The sequence below is a fragment of the Puma concolor genome, chromosome B2 (genome assembly GCF_028749965.1).
Source record: "Puma concolor isolate L17-30 chromosome B2, mPumCon1.1.hap2, whole genome shotgun sequence".
Taxonomy (NCBI): Eukaryota; Metazoa; Chordata; class Mammalia; order Carnivora; family Felidae; genus Puma; species Puma concolor.
Window position 1 is genome coordinate 138,721,626 of NC_141671.1, and position 19,095 is coordinate 138,740,720.

At 40.8% G+C, this 19,095-nt stretch overlaps 1 protein-coding gene across 12 annotated transcripts in view; it reads left to right on the forward strand.

The window, feature by feature from the left end:
• Positions 1–19,095, forward strand: part of ESR1 (estrogen receptor 1) — a 450,613-nt gene that overhangs the window by 176,863 nt on the left and 254,655 nt on the right. Inside the window, exon 1 of one of the 12 annotated variants that reach the window (XM_086708149.1) lies at positions 17,691–17,999. The exons of the other annotated variants lie outside the window; for them this stretch is intronic. Coding sequence (XP_086564275.1) covers positions 17,983–17,999 — 17 coding nt within the window. The 5' untranslated portion in view covers positions 17,691–17,982. Of the gene's footprint in view, positions 1–17,690; positions 18,000–19,095 lie in introns of those variants that run through there. 12 annotated transcript variants of the gene reach the window in all.

Here is a 19,095-nt window from a genome sequence, read left to right on the forward strand (position 1 = left end):
TTTCACACTCTGATTTTTCAATTTGCTACCTCAGCTTACTACCCAAAGTATATACTTGATTTGATCCTTCCTCTGCTCAAAACCCTCCTGTGGCTTCTCACTCGTCACAGAACACGTGCAAACCCCATTCAAAGACCTTGTAATTTGATTCTGACTAATCCCCTCTCATCCACGAAGCTCCTGTTCAAAACCATATTTAAATGGCCCTTCCCACTGCTTCACAGTTATTTCCATCTCTAGTGTGTACCTTTCTTTCGTCTGGTCCCATCTCTGTTAGACCAGGAGTCAAGGTTCAGCTCAAATGTCGCCCCTACCAGCTGGGTTTTCCACCTGGCATTCTCTCAGATGTTCATGGTGCACATAGCACCTTTTTTAAAAAATTTTTTTGGTACTTCTACAATGGAAATTCCCACACAGAATGCCTTTCATTATGGCTGTAGCTAAATTTGTCTATGGATTTTATTAATTTTATAGGTTAAAGTAATGTCATAGAATTTATTAATGGATATATTCACTCGGCAATCTTTTTTTTTCTGGCAAACTTTATTAAATGTTGATCAGGTACTGACCTCCATGTAGATATTGGATGCCAAATCTGTTGTCAAGTTGCTTATAGACTGAAAGAGGGAGATTGATGAATGTGTAAACAGTTAAAAAAACAGTGGAATAAGAATCGTCACAGAGAAGAGACCAGTAGACTGTGGAGGGGCCCTTCACCCGATGGACAGCCCCCATCGGTGAATGCAGAGGTCCAAAAGGTTTACTGGAAAGAGGATTTAGCCAGGCAGAGAAGGGCAGGTGAGGCTGTAAAGAGATGCTGGGTCCTACTGCCAGATCTTTCCTATGTTTCCAGCCCAGTTCCTTTGACAGAATAACTGCTCAGTAATTTACAGAGCCAAATTGTTGAATTCAGCAAATAAAGCTAAGTTGGTAAGAATCAGGGAAATAACTTGAATAATACCCATTGCTAGTTTCTTTTGAGCATAGTGCACCAGGGACCTTGCTGAAAGCCTTACATGGAAGATCGCATTGGTATTCTTATTCCAACCACAAGATGCTGGTACTGTTATTATTCTTAGTTTACGGATAACAAAACTAAGACCGAGAGAGGGGAGGTGACCTGCCCAAGTCACACAGCCAGTCATAATTCAGTAATGGAAGATCAGGGACTCTAAGTCTAAAAGCTGGACTTTGGAGCTTAAGTTTTACCCACTAGAGTATACGCAGAAAAATTGATAGGATGTCTTCTGTCGCTGACTGGTTTACTTGGCAGTTGGTTTGTTAATTCTTTGCAATATTTTTATAGTTAGTTGTGACAACGCTTTAATCTTAGGTTATGTCTCCAGGTTGCTTCTTTTAGTTTTCTGGGAAATGAATGTTTTTATGATATTTTCTAAAAGCATGTTTCAACATTTTTTTCCATTAAGTAGGGGGATGGTTTTCCTTTCTAGTGTCAGAAGGAGCCATTGAACAAAATCCTACACAGAATTCCTGATAGGAATCTAATGCTTTTCTCTGTATGTGAAACTCACCAAAGAATTTTAAATCTGGACAGAAATATAGCATTCATTTGGTTCAATCCTCTCTTTACACAGAAAAATTCATGAAATTATAGTATTTTAAACCTAGGAGGGACCTTACGCATGATGTATTCCTACCTCTTTATTTTCCAAGCTAAGTGATTAAAATCTAGAGAGGTGAAGGGGCTCCCCCAAAATGTCAGTGTGGGCAGAGAACCAGCCCATGTTGCTAGTGGGGTCAGAGAACCCATGTTGCCTCCAGCCAGTGACTTCATACTTGACACATGGAGGTGTGACCAGCCTCCATTCACTGAGGACATTGTTGTGGTGCTAGCATGGAGAGCGGAAGCTTAAGCAGAGTGGAATGGAGGAATGCCTGATAGTGATCGCTGCACAACTGTAATGATGGTAAAAGTGAGTGAGTGTTCCAGCCCTGCCTGTCTGGACAGGCCATCTGTTTAATTGGCATATGGTCCGAGGGAGAATTTATGATCCTGGTTTGCCACTTCAGTGTTTTTTGTTTGTTTGCTTGTTTTGTTTTTTAAGTAGGCTTCACATCTAGTGTGGAGCCCAACATAGGGCTTGAACTCAGGACCCTGAGATCATGACTTGAACTGAGATCTGGACGCTTAACTAACTGAGCCACCAGGTGCCCCTTGGTTTGGCACTTTGGTTTTAAGACCCTAGTAGAAACTTACTACCTGTCCTTACATTTAGATCATGTCCTCTGGGTTCTAATAACTGTATCTTATTTACTTAGTGATTGAAGAGTGCCTTTCTTGTTTTCTTTTTTCTTTTTTCAGGACTTAACAGGAATGACTAGATTTCTCTAGAGACTTATATTGACTCTTTTCAGATTTCTAAGGCAGTTGGGCACTATTTTTATTTCACAATTACAAATGTGAAAATGGAACTTGCATTATTTCATAATAGATACTTCACCTTAGTATTGGCAAAATTAAAAAAGAAATAGCTCAGTCTGTGCTTGACCCAGCAGCCAGGTTACAATATGATTTTTTTAAAATGCAGTCCTGTATTGAAAAACCTGCGTCTTCTTTGCAGGTAATTAGTAAGCCCGATGTTGGTTATATACTGTTTACTATTAAATGTTTCCCTTTGTAGTTTAATATTGCTCCAGGAAATGAAATGTAAGTTTAATAAGAATGGCAATTGATGGAACCATATGTCCTAAGTATAATTCATGTTCCTGATAAATGTGTTAAAGAAGGGCATGTGTGGCCGATGGATTATAACTGTACTAACCTAAGATCATTTGACACCATTTATTCTATAGAAATTTATATTTATCAAGGCAGGATTTATAATTAAACAAAACTATAGATTTTTTTCACTTTCAATTCTTTTAATGTTACTGAACTGTTAATCAATTTTAACAGCTCTGTAACGGTTAGACTCGTCAGGTAAAATGTATAAAAAGGAGATATTAATCTTGTAATTCACAACAGTGTAAAGAGAATCATATAGAAATTAAATCTGTTTTTATTAACATTTTGTGGCATTTGTATGTATGGAAGAAAAATAATTTGAGGTGATAGAACTTACTATATAGACTTTTCAGGTTGCCTTTCTTATTTCTTTTCTGTTCCGTGAAAAATTGTAGACCAAAATGTATTTACTTCCGGTTGTGAAAGTGCCATCAATATGCTCTCAGCAAAATGATCTCCACTAAGAAGCTGAAAACACAGCTACCGCAGTGATATTTTGAGAGGCATTTGCCCTGCGATCTATGTTCTGGTGGCTCCTTATGAACAGGTGATGTGACACACAGAAATGATGATTAGGTCAGTGGCGACTTTTTCTAAGTCAATATTTCTCCTCAGAAGATGATTATTTTCATCTTCTCAGAGTCCAGGCTAAAACTTTCTAATTGGATCTACGCAAGGGAGAGCAGCAGCAGGAGGACGGAAAGTGAGAAAGATCAATTAAAGCCCCAAGCCTCACGGGACTTTGCTAGATAGTACTTACCTGTGAATGACCTAAGCTGTGTGAATCAGAAGGTACATTAGTCTTTAAACTTCCTAGGTAATTTTAGTAAATGGGTGAATGTTACTTTAATGTGATATCCCATTGGCCCAAGACCTAATGCACCTTTAGGTTGCCTAATTTTGTCTAAAACCGGCTTTTGTCTCTTGATGAGAAAAGCATGGTTAAGCCTGTTATGATTAACCTTCCCCACTGTCCTGAACTCAACTCTATAATTTCTGCCGGATTTTTGGATCTCTGTTGTCTTCTCTGAAAAGCATTGTAATTGAGATTGCCAAACAAAATATTGGATGTGCCGGTAATTTTTAGCCTCAGATAAATAACAAAAAGTTTTAGGCATAACCATGTCCTATGTGACATTATACTAAAGAATTCTTTATTGTTTATCTGAAATTCAATTTAACGGGGCATCTTGAATTTTTATTGGTTAAATCTGGCAGGCATAATGGTGTTGCCTTACTGTTTACTGTGTTTCATTTTTGAAGCCTGAAGGTTATTTTTTATGGCTTCCCCTTCTAGCAAGTACACAGATACCTGCCTGTCTTTTCCCTAACAGGAAAGGAGGCAGGCTGATACAGAATTTGCACACTTATTTTTGCCATTGTCATTAATTGTAATTAAGGACATAGGGTTTAGAGTAAACACAGAATGACATAGGTATTCATTGTATCCCTGACAAGATAGATGAAATACAAGGGCACATATTCCAACGTTAATATTACAAGATTACAATTTTGCATGAGGAGAAAATCAACAAGTCGGGTCTGGTTAAAAGAGACCTCGTGGCCAGAACTACTAATTAGTATCTTTTGTTGAGTAATAAAGTGCTATAGAAACAACACTTTTCTTGGTTGTCTTGGGGGAATTCTCTTATATTTTTGTGTCATTATTAGATTTCAGAAAATAGTGTAGAAAGATTATTCTCTGAAGTGCTCTCTTCTCGAGTGTGAAAGATTTGGAAGGAGAAAGCACCACTCCTATCTAGATAACACGTTAAATAGATTTGCGTTTCCCCTCTTCCACTCCTTGGGTTGCAGCACGTGGGGGCGGTAGACTGGATAGAGAGCTTGCACTTGGACATCGTGGCTTGGAAGACTGGGTGGGGGCTTATGGGGAAGGAATGTGGTGTGGGGATCTCCAATGTATGGATTCAAGGGAGAGTGCAAAAAAGTCCAGGCTGTGGGGTGAAAAAGGAGGTGAGCTGGAGTCAGTGGTATAAGAAATCCTCCAGTAATCTTCTGAGTGTAGTTCAGATAGCCGTATGTGTGTCGTTTTCTGGGGGTGGGTTGGGGTGGGGGGGGAAGTCTCTGAAGTCTTTTGAGTGAGACCACAGGGAATGGAATATGAGCGAGAATTTCCCAAGTCCTTGGAAATATTTCCTTTTACTCCCTCCCAACCCAAGGACCACGAAGAACCCCCAGAGTCATACCCCAAGACATAGCTTGGAGGTAAGAGTTGAGCAAGGCTAGAAGGGTTTTCTCCAGTGTTCTCAGCTGCTTAGGAAACTAGTGGCTTTGACTGGTGGCAGCTGAGGCCACTGGCTAACAGCTGAGTGGTTTTGTCCCAAGTGGATGTGAGCCAGGCTTGGGCAGAGTACTGGGGATGGGAAGGTAGTGAATCAAAGGTTGGCTTGTTTGGTTGTTTGTTTTTGGCTTCAGAGCAGGCTTATACCTTGCAGGACTATAGCAGAAGATTCAGGAAGAGTTCTTCAGAGGTAAATATAAAAAGTTATAAATACCACTTACAAGGGCAATAAAGATAATGTAATGTTGATTCTCCTCTGACCAAGGCCAAGTCTTGTATGAAGGTGGAGTAACTGGGGTAGAGACTGAAAAGCTGAGTCCTTATCCCCAGAGATTTCAGGTTGCTTCTGACTCTGCTGTCTAGATGAGACCACCGGAGGATACTGTCTATTAATTGGAGGAAACACTAGAGGCTGCTGTCCAGAAACGAGAGGAAACTACAGATGCAGAGGCTATAACATGCCAGCCCGTGCTGGGAAGCCTGAGGCCCTGATGTTTCCAAGGAGTAAAAGAGCAGCTGTTTCTCCCCCCACCCCGTCCTCATGTCACGGCATTTAGTAATTCCATTTCCAAGGTCAGATTGTTTAAAAAAAATCATTTGAAAATTTCTCTCAAATCATATAACTCCAGTTTACAACATTTTTTTTGTTTTCTTAATTATACAAATGAACCAAGCCTTTTAAAAACAAATTCTGTTCAATCCTGGGCAAATTTTTCAAGCATATCCGTTCTAGAGGGTTGTTGTGACTCCAGAACCCCAGCCCTGACCTTCTTCTCAGCTGGATGTATGGGGGACGGGGCGGGGGCGGGGGTGGTCAGCGGTTCAAACTTCACATGGTGAACTCCATGGTGTCGAGACAACAGGGCAGGACTTTGCCGACCTGTCTGTAATGCCTGAGTTTGGTTTTCGAGAATGTCATGATGTTCTGGAAGGTGTGGGATGGCTGTGGGCCCAGGTTTCCATCGGGTTGATCAGGTAGTTGATGGTGGTGGCCAGTTCTTGGTTGAGTTCGGGATCGGCTCAGGGATCTGGTGGGTGTTCTGACTCCTTCAGTCTCAGGATCTGGAAAACATCAGTGTGTGTACTTTGCTCACTTCCTGGGCGCCACATTGGACCATCGAAATCACTGTTTGGCATCTGGTTTAAAGTGATCAGGGGCGCCTGGGTGGCGCAGTCGGTTAAGCGTCCGACTTCAGCCAGGTCATGATCTCGCGGTCTGTGAGTTCGAGCCCCGCGTCAGGCTCTGGGCTGATGGCTCGGAGCCTGGAGCCTGTTTCCGATTCTGTGTCTCCCTCTCTCTCTGCCCCTCCCCCGTTCATGCTCTGTCTCTCTCTGTCCCCAAAATAAATAAACGTTGAAAAAAAAAAAAAAAAAAAAAAATTTAAAGTGATCAATGCGGCCTGCTGGCAGGCTCTAACTTCACTGTGAAGATGTTGTGAAACCTCCACCTAGGTTCACTGGATGGCTCACCCAGTTTGCTCGTTCATTCATTCATTTGTTCATTCAACAAATATTTATTGACCAACTACTGTATGTCAGGCACTGTTCTAGGCACTGAGAATAGACCGGTAAAAAAATCGGACAAACCAGTAAAGCTTCCATTGTGAAGGTGACACTGAAGCAAAGATTTGAAATAGGGAAGGGAATGGTACCAAAAGGATATCCCAGTGAAAAGCATTTCAAGCTGAGATCATAGCAGTGAAAAGGCCCTGAGGCAGGAGCATGCCTGGTATGTAAAAATTGGAGAGGCCGGGATGATTGGAATAGAATAAGAAGCTGGAGGTGAGTACAAGAGGACTCTGGGGGTCAGAGTGAGTAGAGTCTCTGTAGGCCATTGTCAGGATTCTGGCTTTTACTCAATGAGCTGGGGAGCCAAAAGAGGGTTTGGAAAGAGGAATCACTGGTCTTTTTATTTTGCACGTTTTCAAATACTTACAGGAATGGAATAATATAATGGTCCTTCATGTACTCAATACCCAGTTTTGACAGTTATATTTTACTTGTAAATATTTCTGTATGCATTTCTAAAAGATAATGACTATTTAAAAAACACAACCACACGAATTGATTTTTAAAAATTAACACTATTTCTTGAAATGTCAAGAATTTGAACTGGTAGGTGTTTTGAAGGTGGAGCAGATGAGGTTTTCTGATAGTTTTCATACAGCATGTGAAAGAAGGGTCAAGGTTTGCATAGTACTTAAAATACCCTTCACTCCTGTACACTTATTGTGAGACTACTGTATGCTTACTTTAAAATAGGTTTATAGATTAACACCAGTATCTGGCTTCAGGATTTTTAGGGTTTTTTTTTGCAAACATTATCCAGTGCCATTAATTCTTCAGCTACGGAAAATAGTGTTATTCCTATTTTCAAATGAGGAGAAATGGCATTGTTACTTACACGATGAGGAATTTATTCTCAGGTCAAACTGCCAGTTCCTGGCAAACCGGAAGCGACTTTTCCAAACTTGATATTTCTTTTGCTCTGTGATCTGTTCTTGTCTGTGGGAAGGTTGGGCAGGCACTTGAACACATAATCAGGCCTGATTTGCTCACCTCTTAAGGTATTTCTATTTATTTTGTGGATATCGTGAAACCAGTCCAATATAATTCACTGAGTTGAATTCCATTTAAGTATATTCAAAAGATTTATTGGCTGCCTCCTATATATTGGATGTTGCTCACAGGGATTTCATAGTCTAACAGGCACACAACCTGTGTAACCATTTATTGCCACGCAGTGTTAGGGACGGCTGAGAAGATGTGGGCATGATGTACAGAAGTAGCAGAATGGAGAGGCTGAGTCTGGATACGATTAGGATTTCTTTAGGCTCACCAGGCTGGGTAAGGGTATTCTTGGTAGGAAACAATGTGAGCAAAGGTGTGACGGGAGCAAAGGTATGGCAGGTGGGGAAGTAATTGGCACATATTTGTTGCTGGAAGGTGGGCAAAGGAGCAACAGGTGGTGAGTCTGGAGAAAGGGACCGAGGTGTTCCAGAGGGTTCTAAGTACTTTCACTGTAAGCATCTTTGCTGCAAGCATTTTGGCTGCAAACATTTTCAGTGCATAATCGGCTGTGAAGCAGTTTTGCCATAAAAGATAAAAGAAAAAAAAATAACGGGTTGATAGTTTGGTTTGATCGACAGTCTGGTTTCCTGTCTCTGTTGACACAGTGCTCTCATTTCTTATTACATAAATTTCAGACCTCATTTTGGTCTATATAGTGGTGCAGAATTTTGAACACACGTTTCCTGTAGCGTTTTGGAATATCTTAACGAACATGTGACATAAGCCAAAAATGAATAGTAGTGCAGAAGGCTTTCACAATGTTATACAAAGATGCATCTTTGTGTTGGGCAACTGATGTCTCTCTTAATGAAGGAGGGAATTTTAGCAAAAAAAAAAAAAAAAAAAAAAAGTGCAATGAGGAGATGAATCAACAAGCAAAAAAAAAAAAAAAAAAAAAAAAAGTCTTCAAAAGACTTTAAAGACAAGTGCTTAGGTATAGTCCACAAAATAAAATCAGTTATTTGCACAGTGTTGGTATAAATCTGCACTGTACATTTTGAGTGTGCTCAAATATTTTGTATTTGCAATAAAGTCTTTTTAACTTGTTACTTACTTTTAATGTTTCATTATGTCCTTATGGGGAATGAGTTATGTGGTGAAAATGCTTGTGGCAAAGATGCTTATGGCGAAAACGTATGAGGCTTCCAGAGAGCACCTTGCATATGTTACCCTTAGTCAAAGAGATAGTAATAGCATATCAGAACTCCCTGAAACATATGGTCCCTGAAAGGGCATATCACACACACACACCAACCCGGTCTTCTTTTGCCACGAGATCTGTATGGTGTGTGGGTCTATGTGCATCTCACAGGTTCCTGGTGTCTCTGGATGATACAACCTGCAGCCGTGGTCATTGTTACATCATGAATGATCTACTGTATCTTCTTAGAAATCAGCAAAAGGATGGGTGGCTCTTTCAGCTTGCTTCCTTTGGGTGGATTGGAAAATCAAAGAAGAGTAATCCTGAAGATTCAGTTTTCACTTCCACATGGAAGAGAGCCCTTAGTACCTTTCCAGAAGGGTTACAACCCTGGTCACTGATTATGCTTAAGAATTTGATGAAGTCATTCTGTGCAAAAGAACCTCTGTTCATGTTAAACCATATCTAAATTGTCTCTCATTCCAGAATCATTCATTTGCTTTGGAACTCTTTCCAGAAATGCCTGCTAGTCTGGGCAGGGCCACAGCAGATGGATTATGCTGCCTTTGATATCTCAGCTGAGTTTTTTTTCTATTCGGGTTCCCACTTGAAGCATTGTTGATGGAGTTTAATGAACTAAGAAAATGTTAAATATACAGAGCTGTTTTCCCTCTTTTATTTGTCTCTGCATTTCTTGTTGTCCTTCCCCTCCAGTTTTTTCTTTTTCCTCCTATTTCTCATGTCTCCATATTAGAGAAGTGACTTCTTTCTGGGTAAATCATGGTAGCGGTTCGAAACATGATGGCCAACATTGACAGCTCCCTATGATGGGGTAGGTGTTTGTCATCTTTGATCCGTCACAGGAGGGAGTGCTGAGTAGACCGAAATGCGGTGCTACCCCCTCTTCCCAACTCTTCTGTACACATTTGATGACTCTTGGGAAAGAGTTTTGTTAAGTGGTTTGTGCATTCATGGGATCCATTGAAGAAATTCTAGTTGGCTACAGATGGATGTTGGTCAGAGGCGCAGGGCAGAATCACGGCCATACAATCAGAGAGCTGGAAAGGAATTTAGAAAACGTAGTTGGGGTTTCTTATTTTCCAGAGAAGCAGCTGAAACCAGAGAGGTTGGGTGACCTGCTTCAGCCATGCAGCTGTGATTGGCAGCCTTTTGTCTAGAACCCAGGAATTCTGACTCAGTCTAGAACTTTTCTACCACAGTACTCTGCCTCTTGTTAAAAAGCAAAATTCAACCGAGTATATTTGAAGATTAAGTTGGCTTTATTAAATGGTTCATGAATCAGGCGGTATGTATCTCTTCTAGCAAAGAGAGGGATGCTCCCCAGACATACAAAATGAAAGGTTTTCTAGGAAGGAGGGTGGGGCAAGAGTTATAAGCAAAGAAAAGGAGCGATTGTTTCAGGTAAGATCTCCTCTTAAAGGGCATGCAGGGGGTCTTGTTATGCAGATTACCTCATCTTCCTTTGAGACAGAGTACCTAATTGGTGCTCATCAGAAAATCCCTTGATAGGTTAGGATTTAGGTTTCAGAGAGGTTGAAGATGCAGTTAGGTCAGATATTTAAGCCCTGGTTTACAGACTCGAGGCTTTAACCTAAGTGATGCCATTTCGGGCCTGTGGTTTTCTTTTTTAACACTCCCTTATTTTCCTGAAGTGTATTATATTTGTCTCAATGTGATCTTTAATGACATGCAGATTCCTCAAATGATTTTTGTACGTAAAAATTTCCATTTGCAACTCTGGACCTGTTTGTGCGGACTTTTTATGTGATGACATATTGTTCCTATCTCTTGGATAGAGTCATAAATGGAATGATTTATGGATCCCACTCCAAAGGCGACCAGAGGCCAGTGTTGGACAGGACTGTTTTTGGTATTTGGAGTTCTGGGCTTGTAGGGCCTTTTCCCAGAGGCCCAAGTCTGTTTCCTTGCTTAATCTGCTTTCCAAGGGCAGAGGCTATTCTCGTCTTCCTTCTGTTTCCCTCTCTTCGTGCTTCTCCCCCTCCCCTCCTCCTTTTGTAGCTGTCCTTTGTCCTAGTACACTCCCTGGTTGGCATTAAATAGATGCTTCTGCAAGGCTGTTGAATGAATGAATGAATGAATAGTATTACTGTGTATGCGTAGGTAATTGTTACCGTAACATATGTCACATTTTCTGTGGAAATTAGGCTGGAAATCAGACTTGTTTCTAGAAGGTGTGGTGTCAAACCACAGCTCTCTCTTGACTTCCCTCCTTTGTGTTATCCTTGTTTCTTGCATCTCACTTTGGGCTTCGTGTCCTCACCGTTCATTAGCACTTGCAACAGGTTGGTGTGAATAGAAAAAGGAGAGGTGAGGAAACTCAAATCAGGTCATTTGGTTACACATTAGTAACAGAGAACAGATAAAAAGATATTGACTAAATGGGGGTTTTAGGGGAACTTTATGCCAGGCTATTCTTGTTTCCTATTAGTGTGGAAAATCAACACTTGCTTGTATTTGGGGGTGAAGATATTTTTCTTAAGTGAGTGGGAAAACCTCTTGACATTTTAGAGAGAGCCTTACATTTTGAATGGTGAAATGTTAATGTTCTTTGTGCATAAAGAATTTCAGAACTCTTATATATGAAACATTAACAACACATCGGTTTTCATTTGTTTATGAGTTAAAATAAGTATTTTCTGTAATCATATGTTAAGGAAATATTCAAACTTTCACCACACTATTCTCTTGTATGGCTGTCAGCTCCATTAACTCTGTTTTCATGGAACTCAATGGAATTCTCAACCTTTTACTAAAAATTGAATTAACTTTTTTCCCTTAAAAAAGGATTATTGGCATTGTAGTACATAATTGTGGGCAATTTCAAATGGGATTATTACTTATGAGATTAGGGATGATATCTGAGGTAATGATTTTGTTCCCAGAGCATGTGACACATTCTGTCCTTGGCTCTTGCTGCCTTTGGGTGGAGTTGCCAAGGATTCCATTCTCTGGTGGGAGTTCAGGCTCTCGGATCAGGCTGCCTGATTCTTTGACTCCACTGTTGCCTGACTGTATATGACTTTGCTGAGTTACCTGATCTCTCTGTACTTTGGTCACCTCATTCCTAAAACAACTGCAGTTATAATAGTACTGCTTGTGGTAGTTTGAGGGCTAAGGTAATTCATTACATGTAAGGCACTAAAAGTAGTGCAGCCACAGCCATCGCTGTAGTGTGAAACTTTGCTTGCCTTTTCCCCAGGCTCCTCTTATCTTGCTGTAATGAGTAAGGTTGTGCTGGTCTTCCAGAATCCAGGGTGTGGTTTGAACTTGGGACAGAAGCTGAGATGGCAGCTACAGCTCTCTCCCTCACTCATTTCCTGGAGCTGCATTGAACTATATGTATCACCAGTCATTTTTTGGAAGAAGTTTTCTTTTTTTAGCTTGTAGGGAAGAATATCAGCTGCCTCTGATTATTAACTAGAAGACACAATAAATACAAACAAAAATTACACTCATTAAATGAGTAACATGAGGCAAGAGGTGAAGTTTTCAGAGGAACAGCGTCAAGGGACTAGAGTCTTTGATTTCCAAAAGTTGGAAGGACCTATTTTTGTCATCCAGAAAATAATTTGTAGCTTGCTTAAAATACTTCCAAATTGCTTAAGACACTTGCCCAGAAAATACCTATGACATGGCTTAATGGGTTACCCAAACCTAGCCCAGGACTCCGTTAACTTGAGCTTTTCTAAAAATAAGACTGAGGATTTTTCCTTTCCAGACTCTACCATTTTAGATCAACTTGTCCATTTTTTAAAAGAATATTTATTTACTGCCATGGAAAATAAGTAGAGATTATATTAAAATCCAAATTTTCATAGATAGTGGAAATACCTACAGGTAAATTCTGATCTTAGGCACAAACCACTAGTAATGTATGCTCATTCATATTCATATTTATATTTAAAGCAGAGAGAAGTACACAAGAACCCGCTCTCAGATGCTATGTGTGTTGGTACACACACAGGCATCAAAAATTGGCTTCTCATCTTGATACAGCATTCTATTATTGTAACAGATTCAACTACACCTCTTACAAAGTTGTTCTTAATTCTTTGTTAATTAATTTATTCAGTAAGTATTTATTAGATACATTCTTTGTGCAAGATACCATACCAGATGTTTTGGTGATGATAAAAAATATTTAAAATACAGTTTCCACAGGTCCCTGGGTGGCTCAGTTGGTTAAGCATCTGACTTCAGCTCAGGTCATGATCTTGAGGTTTGTGAGTTCGAGGCCCACCATGGGGCTCTGTGCTGACAGCTCGGAGCCTGAAGCCTGCTTCAGATTCTGTGTCTCCCTCTCTCTTCTCCCCCACTTGAGCTCTCTCTCTCTCTCTCAAAAAAAAAAAATATTAAAAAAAAGTAAAACAATATATAGTTTCCATACTTTTAAAAACCTTATAGCCTAGTGGAGAAGCAAGACACATAGTTTGGGACATATAATTTTACCCATTCCCTAATTGACTATCAAATGCATACTATTTGTCAGTACTTTGCTGGAAACTGGGAAGTGAAGGTGACTGTAATAGGATCTCTTTCCTGGAGATTCACAGTGAACACATACGATGATGATGGCCATTCCAGAATAGTTATATATGTGATATTCTAGGAGCACATGTTGATTCTATTTAGAAATTCAGTGGCTGCTACCTGAGTGGGCATTTTCACTCAGGGGATTTTTGTCTTTTGGCCAAGATAGAAGGCAAAATCCAGAGATATACTAGCTTGGTCAGAGAAAGGTAACACATAAAATTAACTATCACAGAGGGGATAGGGCTGGAGATGGGACAGTGACAAGGTCACAATGGCTGTGCTATGGAGTCTGCATTTCTCCTGTAGGCTGGGAGGTTTTGGCCTGACGTCTTTTGGGGAGACCTTTCATGGACTTCAGAGGCCAATGAGTACATAAGATTATAAGCAAAATCTGTGTTTCTGTAAGTAGGGTATTTTCTTGGAGCCCACCATCCAAAGAAGACTAAGAAGGCGTATCATAGATGTTGAGGATTCATGAAGGATTTCAAATAGGGGTCCATTTTTCAGGGTAGAGCCATCACTCTTGCTGTAGTGTGGAGGACAGGTTTGTGACGTGGGAGTGTGTAGGTGTGGAGTTCGGAATATTTTCACCATGTCCATGCATTCATCCAGATGGCAAATACTGATTAATCACTTTACCGTGTGTCAGGCTGCTAAGCATAAGCTGGGTGGCATAGTAGGTAAGGTGTCCACGGTCCCTGCCGTAGTGTAGGTTATGGTGCATGGGGTAAGATAGATAATTAAATAGAGCATAACAAGATGCTGATTCATAGCATCAACGTTTATTTATGCACTTTTCCAACCATTGTTTCTATACTAGGCTCTCTTCAAGGTGCTGGGGAATGAAGCTTACATTTCAGTGGGGAAGACACATAATAAGTTAAAATTTGGTATGGTAGGTAGTAATTAGTGCTATAAGGAATAAAGAAATGGGTATAAGAGGGTGGAAATAATACAAAGGCTACTTTAGCAGGTCAGAAAAGGCATTTGATAAGGTGACGAACTGCATGGAGTCGGGAGCAAGTCAGGGAGGACTCAGAGCATGGAGGTGCTCGGTGTTTCTGGGAGCAGCCATGACTCAGCTCTTGGAACTTGGGGTTCAGGGAAGGAGTGTGAGGAGTCCTGGTTGGAGTGACAGGCAGGACACTGATCGTGCTGAGTTTTTGAATTCTTTCCTTGATGTGGTGAGAAGCTGCCAAGGGTTTTAAACGGGGGAGTGTGACTTTGACTCGTGTGTGTGTGTGTGTGTGTGTGTGTGTGTGTGTGTGTGTGTGTGTTTAACATACCACCAAGCATTTAACTCAATTCTGACACTACCTACCTGGAGATAGCATCAGACCCTACAGGTTAAGGGCTCAGTCCTATAAGATGGTCCCTACTTCAGATGCCAATCACAAGCCCAGGTTGTTACTTGACTAACTAGCTATAAATCAGAGGTTCCAACAAACCCCTTGTTGGGTTTGATTAATATGGAGAGTGGCTCACAGAAGTCAGAGAAACATTTTACTTACTAGATTACCAGTTTATTATAAAAGGATAGAAGTCAGGAGTAGCTAGGCAGAAGAGATGCTTAGGGTAAGGCACGGGGAAAGGACGTGAAGCTTCCATGCCCTCTCCAGGTGCGCCCTTTTCTCAGCAACTCCATATGGCCACCAATCGGGAAGCTCTCTGAACCAGGTCCTTTTGGGTTTTTATGGAGGGTTTATTACATAAGCATAGTTGATTAAATCATCAACCAGTGGTAATTGATTCAACCTCCAGCTCCCTCCTTTCCCTGTGGGTGGTGGATGGGTGGCAGGGGACTGAAAGTTCCAACCCTCTATTCAAGATGGTTTCCCTGGCAACAGCCCTCATCCTTAAGTGGGGTCCAAAAGTCACCTCATTAACATACAAAAGACACCTTTGTTGCTCTCATCACTTAGGAATTTCCAAGGGTTTTAGAAACTCTGTGCAAGAAGCAGGACAAAGACCAAATATATATTTCTTGTTATAAATCACAGTATCACAGGGAGTGAAAAGATGGCTACTCCACTTTGGAGAGTCCAGGGTGCGTGTAACCTAGGTCCTGAAGATCAACAAAACTCCCTGGAGGAAATTAAGTTCAAGCTATGGCTGCAGGATAAATAGGAATTATTCAGGGGCCAGGTGGAGGGAGTGGCATGCTTGAATGCCTTGGTTGGATTCTAGAACCATTGGGCCAAAACGGGAATGCAGGAATAGAAGCAGGCTTTTTGGAAAAGATACTGAGTTTAATTTTGTGCACGTTAAGTTTGAGGTTTCTTTGGGTCATTCAAGAGGAGCTGCAAAGTGTGTAATTGACATCTGAAGTCCAGGAGAGGGATATGGGATGGCAGTTGGGTGTGGCCACACACATAGCTAAGATTCCCACAAAGAGAAAATGTCAGCGAAGGATGACAGAGGGCTGAGGGCAGGAACCTGAGGAACATTGTCATTTAGGAGCCTGGTAGAGGAAGAAAATATTGCAGAGGAAATAGAAGTAGAGTAGTTGTCAGAGAGATTATAAGGGTCAAGAGAAGTGGTGAAGACTTTAAGTGCTGCAGAAGTTCAAAGTTGAACCAGTGTGAGTTGGAATACTCATAAAAGTTATGGACGATAGGGGAGTTAAAGCCTGGTTTTCTATGACAGATGAGATGTGTATGGATGATGGGAAGCAGAGACTGTGGGGAATGTTGTGTGAACAATCTTTCAGAGGTGGAGTTGATAAAATTTTGCTTAGGGACCTACAGAGAGACCAATACTGGTTGGAGCAGGGAATTCAAGAATTTGGGCTTAGTTCTGTATGTTGATGATTTTTAAATATTCTTTTCCAGGTTTATAATTTCTCTAGAATTATAGGCAGAAGTTTGAGGGTTTGTTTATATGTGGTTTTTAGAAAAGACAGTTTCAGAGTCTTCATTGTATTGTCAAATAGGTCCCTGATTACCCTCCCCCGGCAAAAAAAAAAAAAAAAAAAAAAAAAAGTAATGACTCACAGATCTATGTAATGGGAAGTTATTGAAAGATAAAAGTTGTATTTTGTGACCATTATTTTGACAGCGGCTGGCAGGATGAGTTTGAGGACTTGTGGGAGGCAGGAGACTGCTTTTAATAATTCAGATGTAGGGTTATTTATTTATTTATTTAAAAAAAAATTTTTTTTTTTTCAACGTTTATTTATTTTTGGGACAGAGACAGAGCATGAACGGGGGAGGGGCAGAGAGAGAGAGGGAGACACAGAATCAGAAACAGGCTCCAGGCTCTGAGCCATCAGCCATCAGCCCAGAGCCTGACGCGGGGCTCGAACTCCCGGACCGCGAGATCGTGACCTGGTTGAAGTCGGATGCTTAACCGACTGCGCCACCCAGGCGCCCCGGGTTATTTATTTTTTAAGCAAGAATGATGAAAACAAGGAATGCAAAGGAGGATGGGCATAGTGTTTTGGAGAAATAACTGACACAATTTGGTGATGGATTCAATGGAAGAGGTACATTTATCAAAATGTTTATTAAGGACCTAATATGTGTCAGTTAAAATTGGGAGTAAATGAGACATGATCCCTGCCTTCAGGGAATTTACTGTTCATTAGCGGGAGCATATATTTGTCAATAACCACTCAAATGTAGGATTGGAAATTGTGGTAAGTGCCATCAAGAAAAAGTGTAAGGCACTATGAGTGCACATAACTTTGGGAACTTGATATGGGGATCTGAGCCTCATGAGGTTATCCTACTGGCACTTAATTATCCCACATCTCTAGGGAATGGATATCTGTGTTGGTTCTTTTTTAATTGTTTTTAATGTTTATTTCTGAGACAGAGAGAGACAGAGCATAAGTGGGGGAGGGTCAGAGAGAGAGGGAGACACAGAATCAGAAGCAGGCTCCAGGCTCTGAGCTGTCCACACAGAGCCTGACCAGGGCTCCAACTCACAAACCGTGAGACCATGACCTGAGCCGAAGTCAGTCACTCAACCGACTGAGCCACCCAGGTGCCCCTCTGTTGGTTCTTTTAATTTAGCTTTGCAAAAATATTTCTTCTAGAAACCAAGCTGTAAAAATTTTTAAAAATGCTTGACTCAGCAGGGGAATAATGCTTTTGGGTGGCTGGTACCATGACTTATGGTTGGAAAACCAACAGTTTTTGATTATATTGAGCTTTAAACTTTTCCTTTGATTAATGAAAATCTTCTGGATAAATGCTTTTTATTATGCTCCATTCTTTCTTGGTCCAAGAGAGTCCACTCTCTGGACCCAATATGAATGCCTTCAGACTTTTTCTCTTAATCATATTGAATATGTAATATTGGTGGGGCATCCACTGGGAAATATTTAGTAGTCAATGGATGTAATGAAATTGGAACTGAATCTAGTCAGTTGAGTTTTCAGTTCCTGGAGGTGCAGGGTGTTGCCTCTTATTATTTGATCTCTCATGCTTCTGCCTTTCTTTTCTCTGCCATCACTCTATTCTTTAGCACTTGTGTGCCTCAGAGTTGCTGTGTGTTAAGTTACTGACAAAACATCCCTCCATTTTTCACTGAAGTTTCTGTCTTGCTTTCAGAGAATCTTTAAACATACCTGTAAGGCTGAAGAACATCTAACTTGGCAAACTAGTCAACTGCTTACCCGAGTCTTATGAGGAAGTGCCCAAGATGAGAAACTATGGAAGGTTGGTGACAATTCAGTGAGAAAGGGATAAGAATTTTACAGAGAGAGAGAGATGCTTTAGAGATCTGGCTAAAGAATTAGTTAAATCTTCACGTAGAATAAAGAGATAAGGGCTGGGTTAGGGTTTCTAAAGCCTCTTCTCAGGTTGGTGCCTGGCCTCCTGTTGTGGCTTGGTCTGAATCCAGGCACAGATGCCTCCCACTCTGTTCCTTTCCACTGCAGATGATTAGGCCAAGTTAGTGTGCTTTCTGGGGACACAGATCTCTGTCTGGAGGCAGTAGGGCTGAATTACCTTTGCCTAATGGATACTCAAGAAAATCAGAACATATTTCAAGGCACCACATGATTTTGCAGCCTGTGAGAAGATCTCACTTGCCTTTTAGGTGGATCTGGATTATATTTTTCATGACAGCCCAGTTTAGGAGCATTCGTAGAGCAGGGCTGGGCCAAATGATAACTGATAGTGTTACATACATGAATTTCCAAGTTGGATAAAAAAGTGCCTTTATGGAGAGAAAATATAGCTGTGTAATTTCCTCCCTTATGTTTGGAGGCCTTCTAGTTTTATGCCCTATGTCTGCAGTGGATTTTCAGTATTCCGGGGACATCTCAAAGTGTAGATGAAAGGCATTTTGCTGACTGCATACATCTCTGCTAGATCTGGGGAAATGAGCTCTTGCTATTACCTTTTTTACCATTACTTTTAAAAACATTTGCATATTCCATTTATGTTGTGAAAATGATCACTGTATTGATTGAGTCATTGATTAATTCATTTGATACCAATATTTATTGAGTCTCTATTCTGCATGAGGAGGCACTTATGCTATAAACAGTCTTATGCTATAAACAATCAGGGTTCCAAAGATGAATAAGACACAAGGAACGTAGCAGCAATGGGGACACACTGAATGTACAACTCAGAGAGTAAGAATATTGCAAGTAGCAGAAGAGAAGTAAAGAAAAATCTGCTATTGAGTTCTGAACAGGCATAAGTTCAGAGTTATGGGTGGAGTTAGGGTGGAGTTAGGAGTGGTTGGTAAGAGAGGTGACCTTAAAATGCAGTGATCACCTCACACCCGTTCGGATGTCTACTA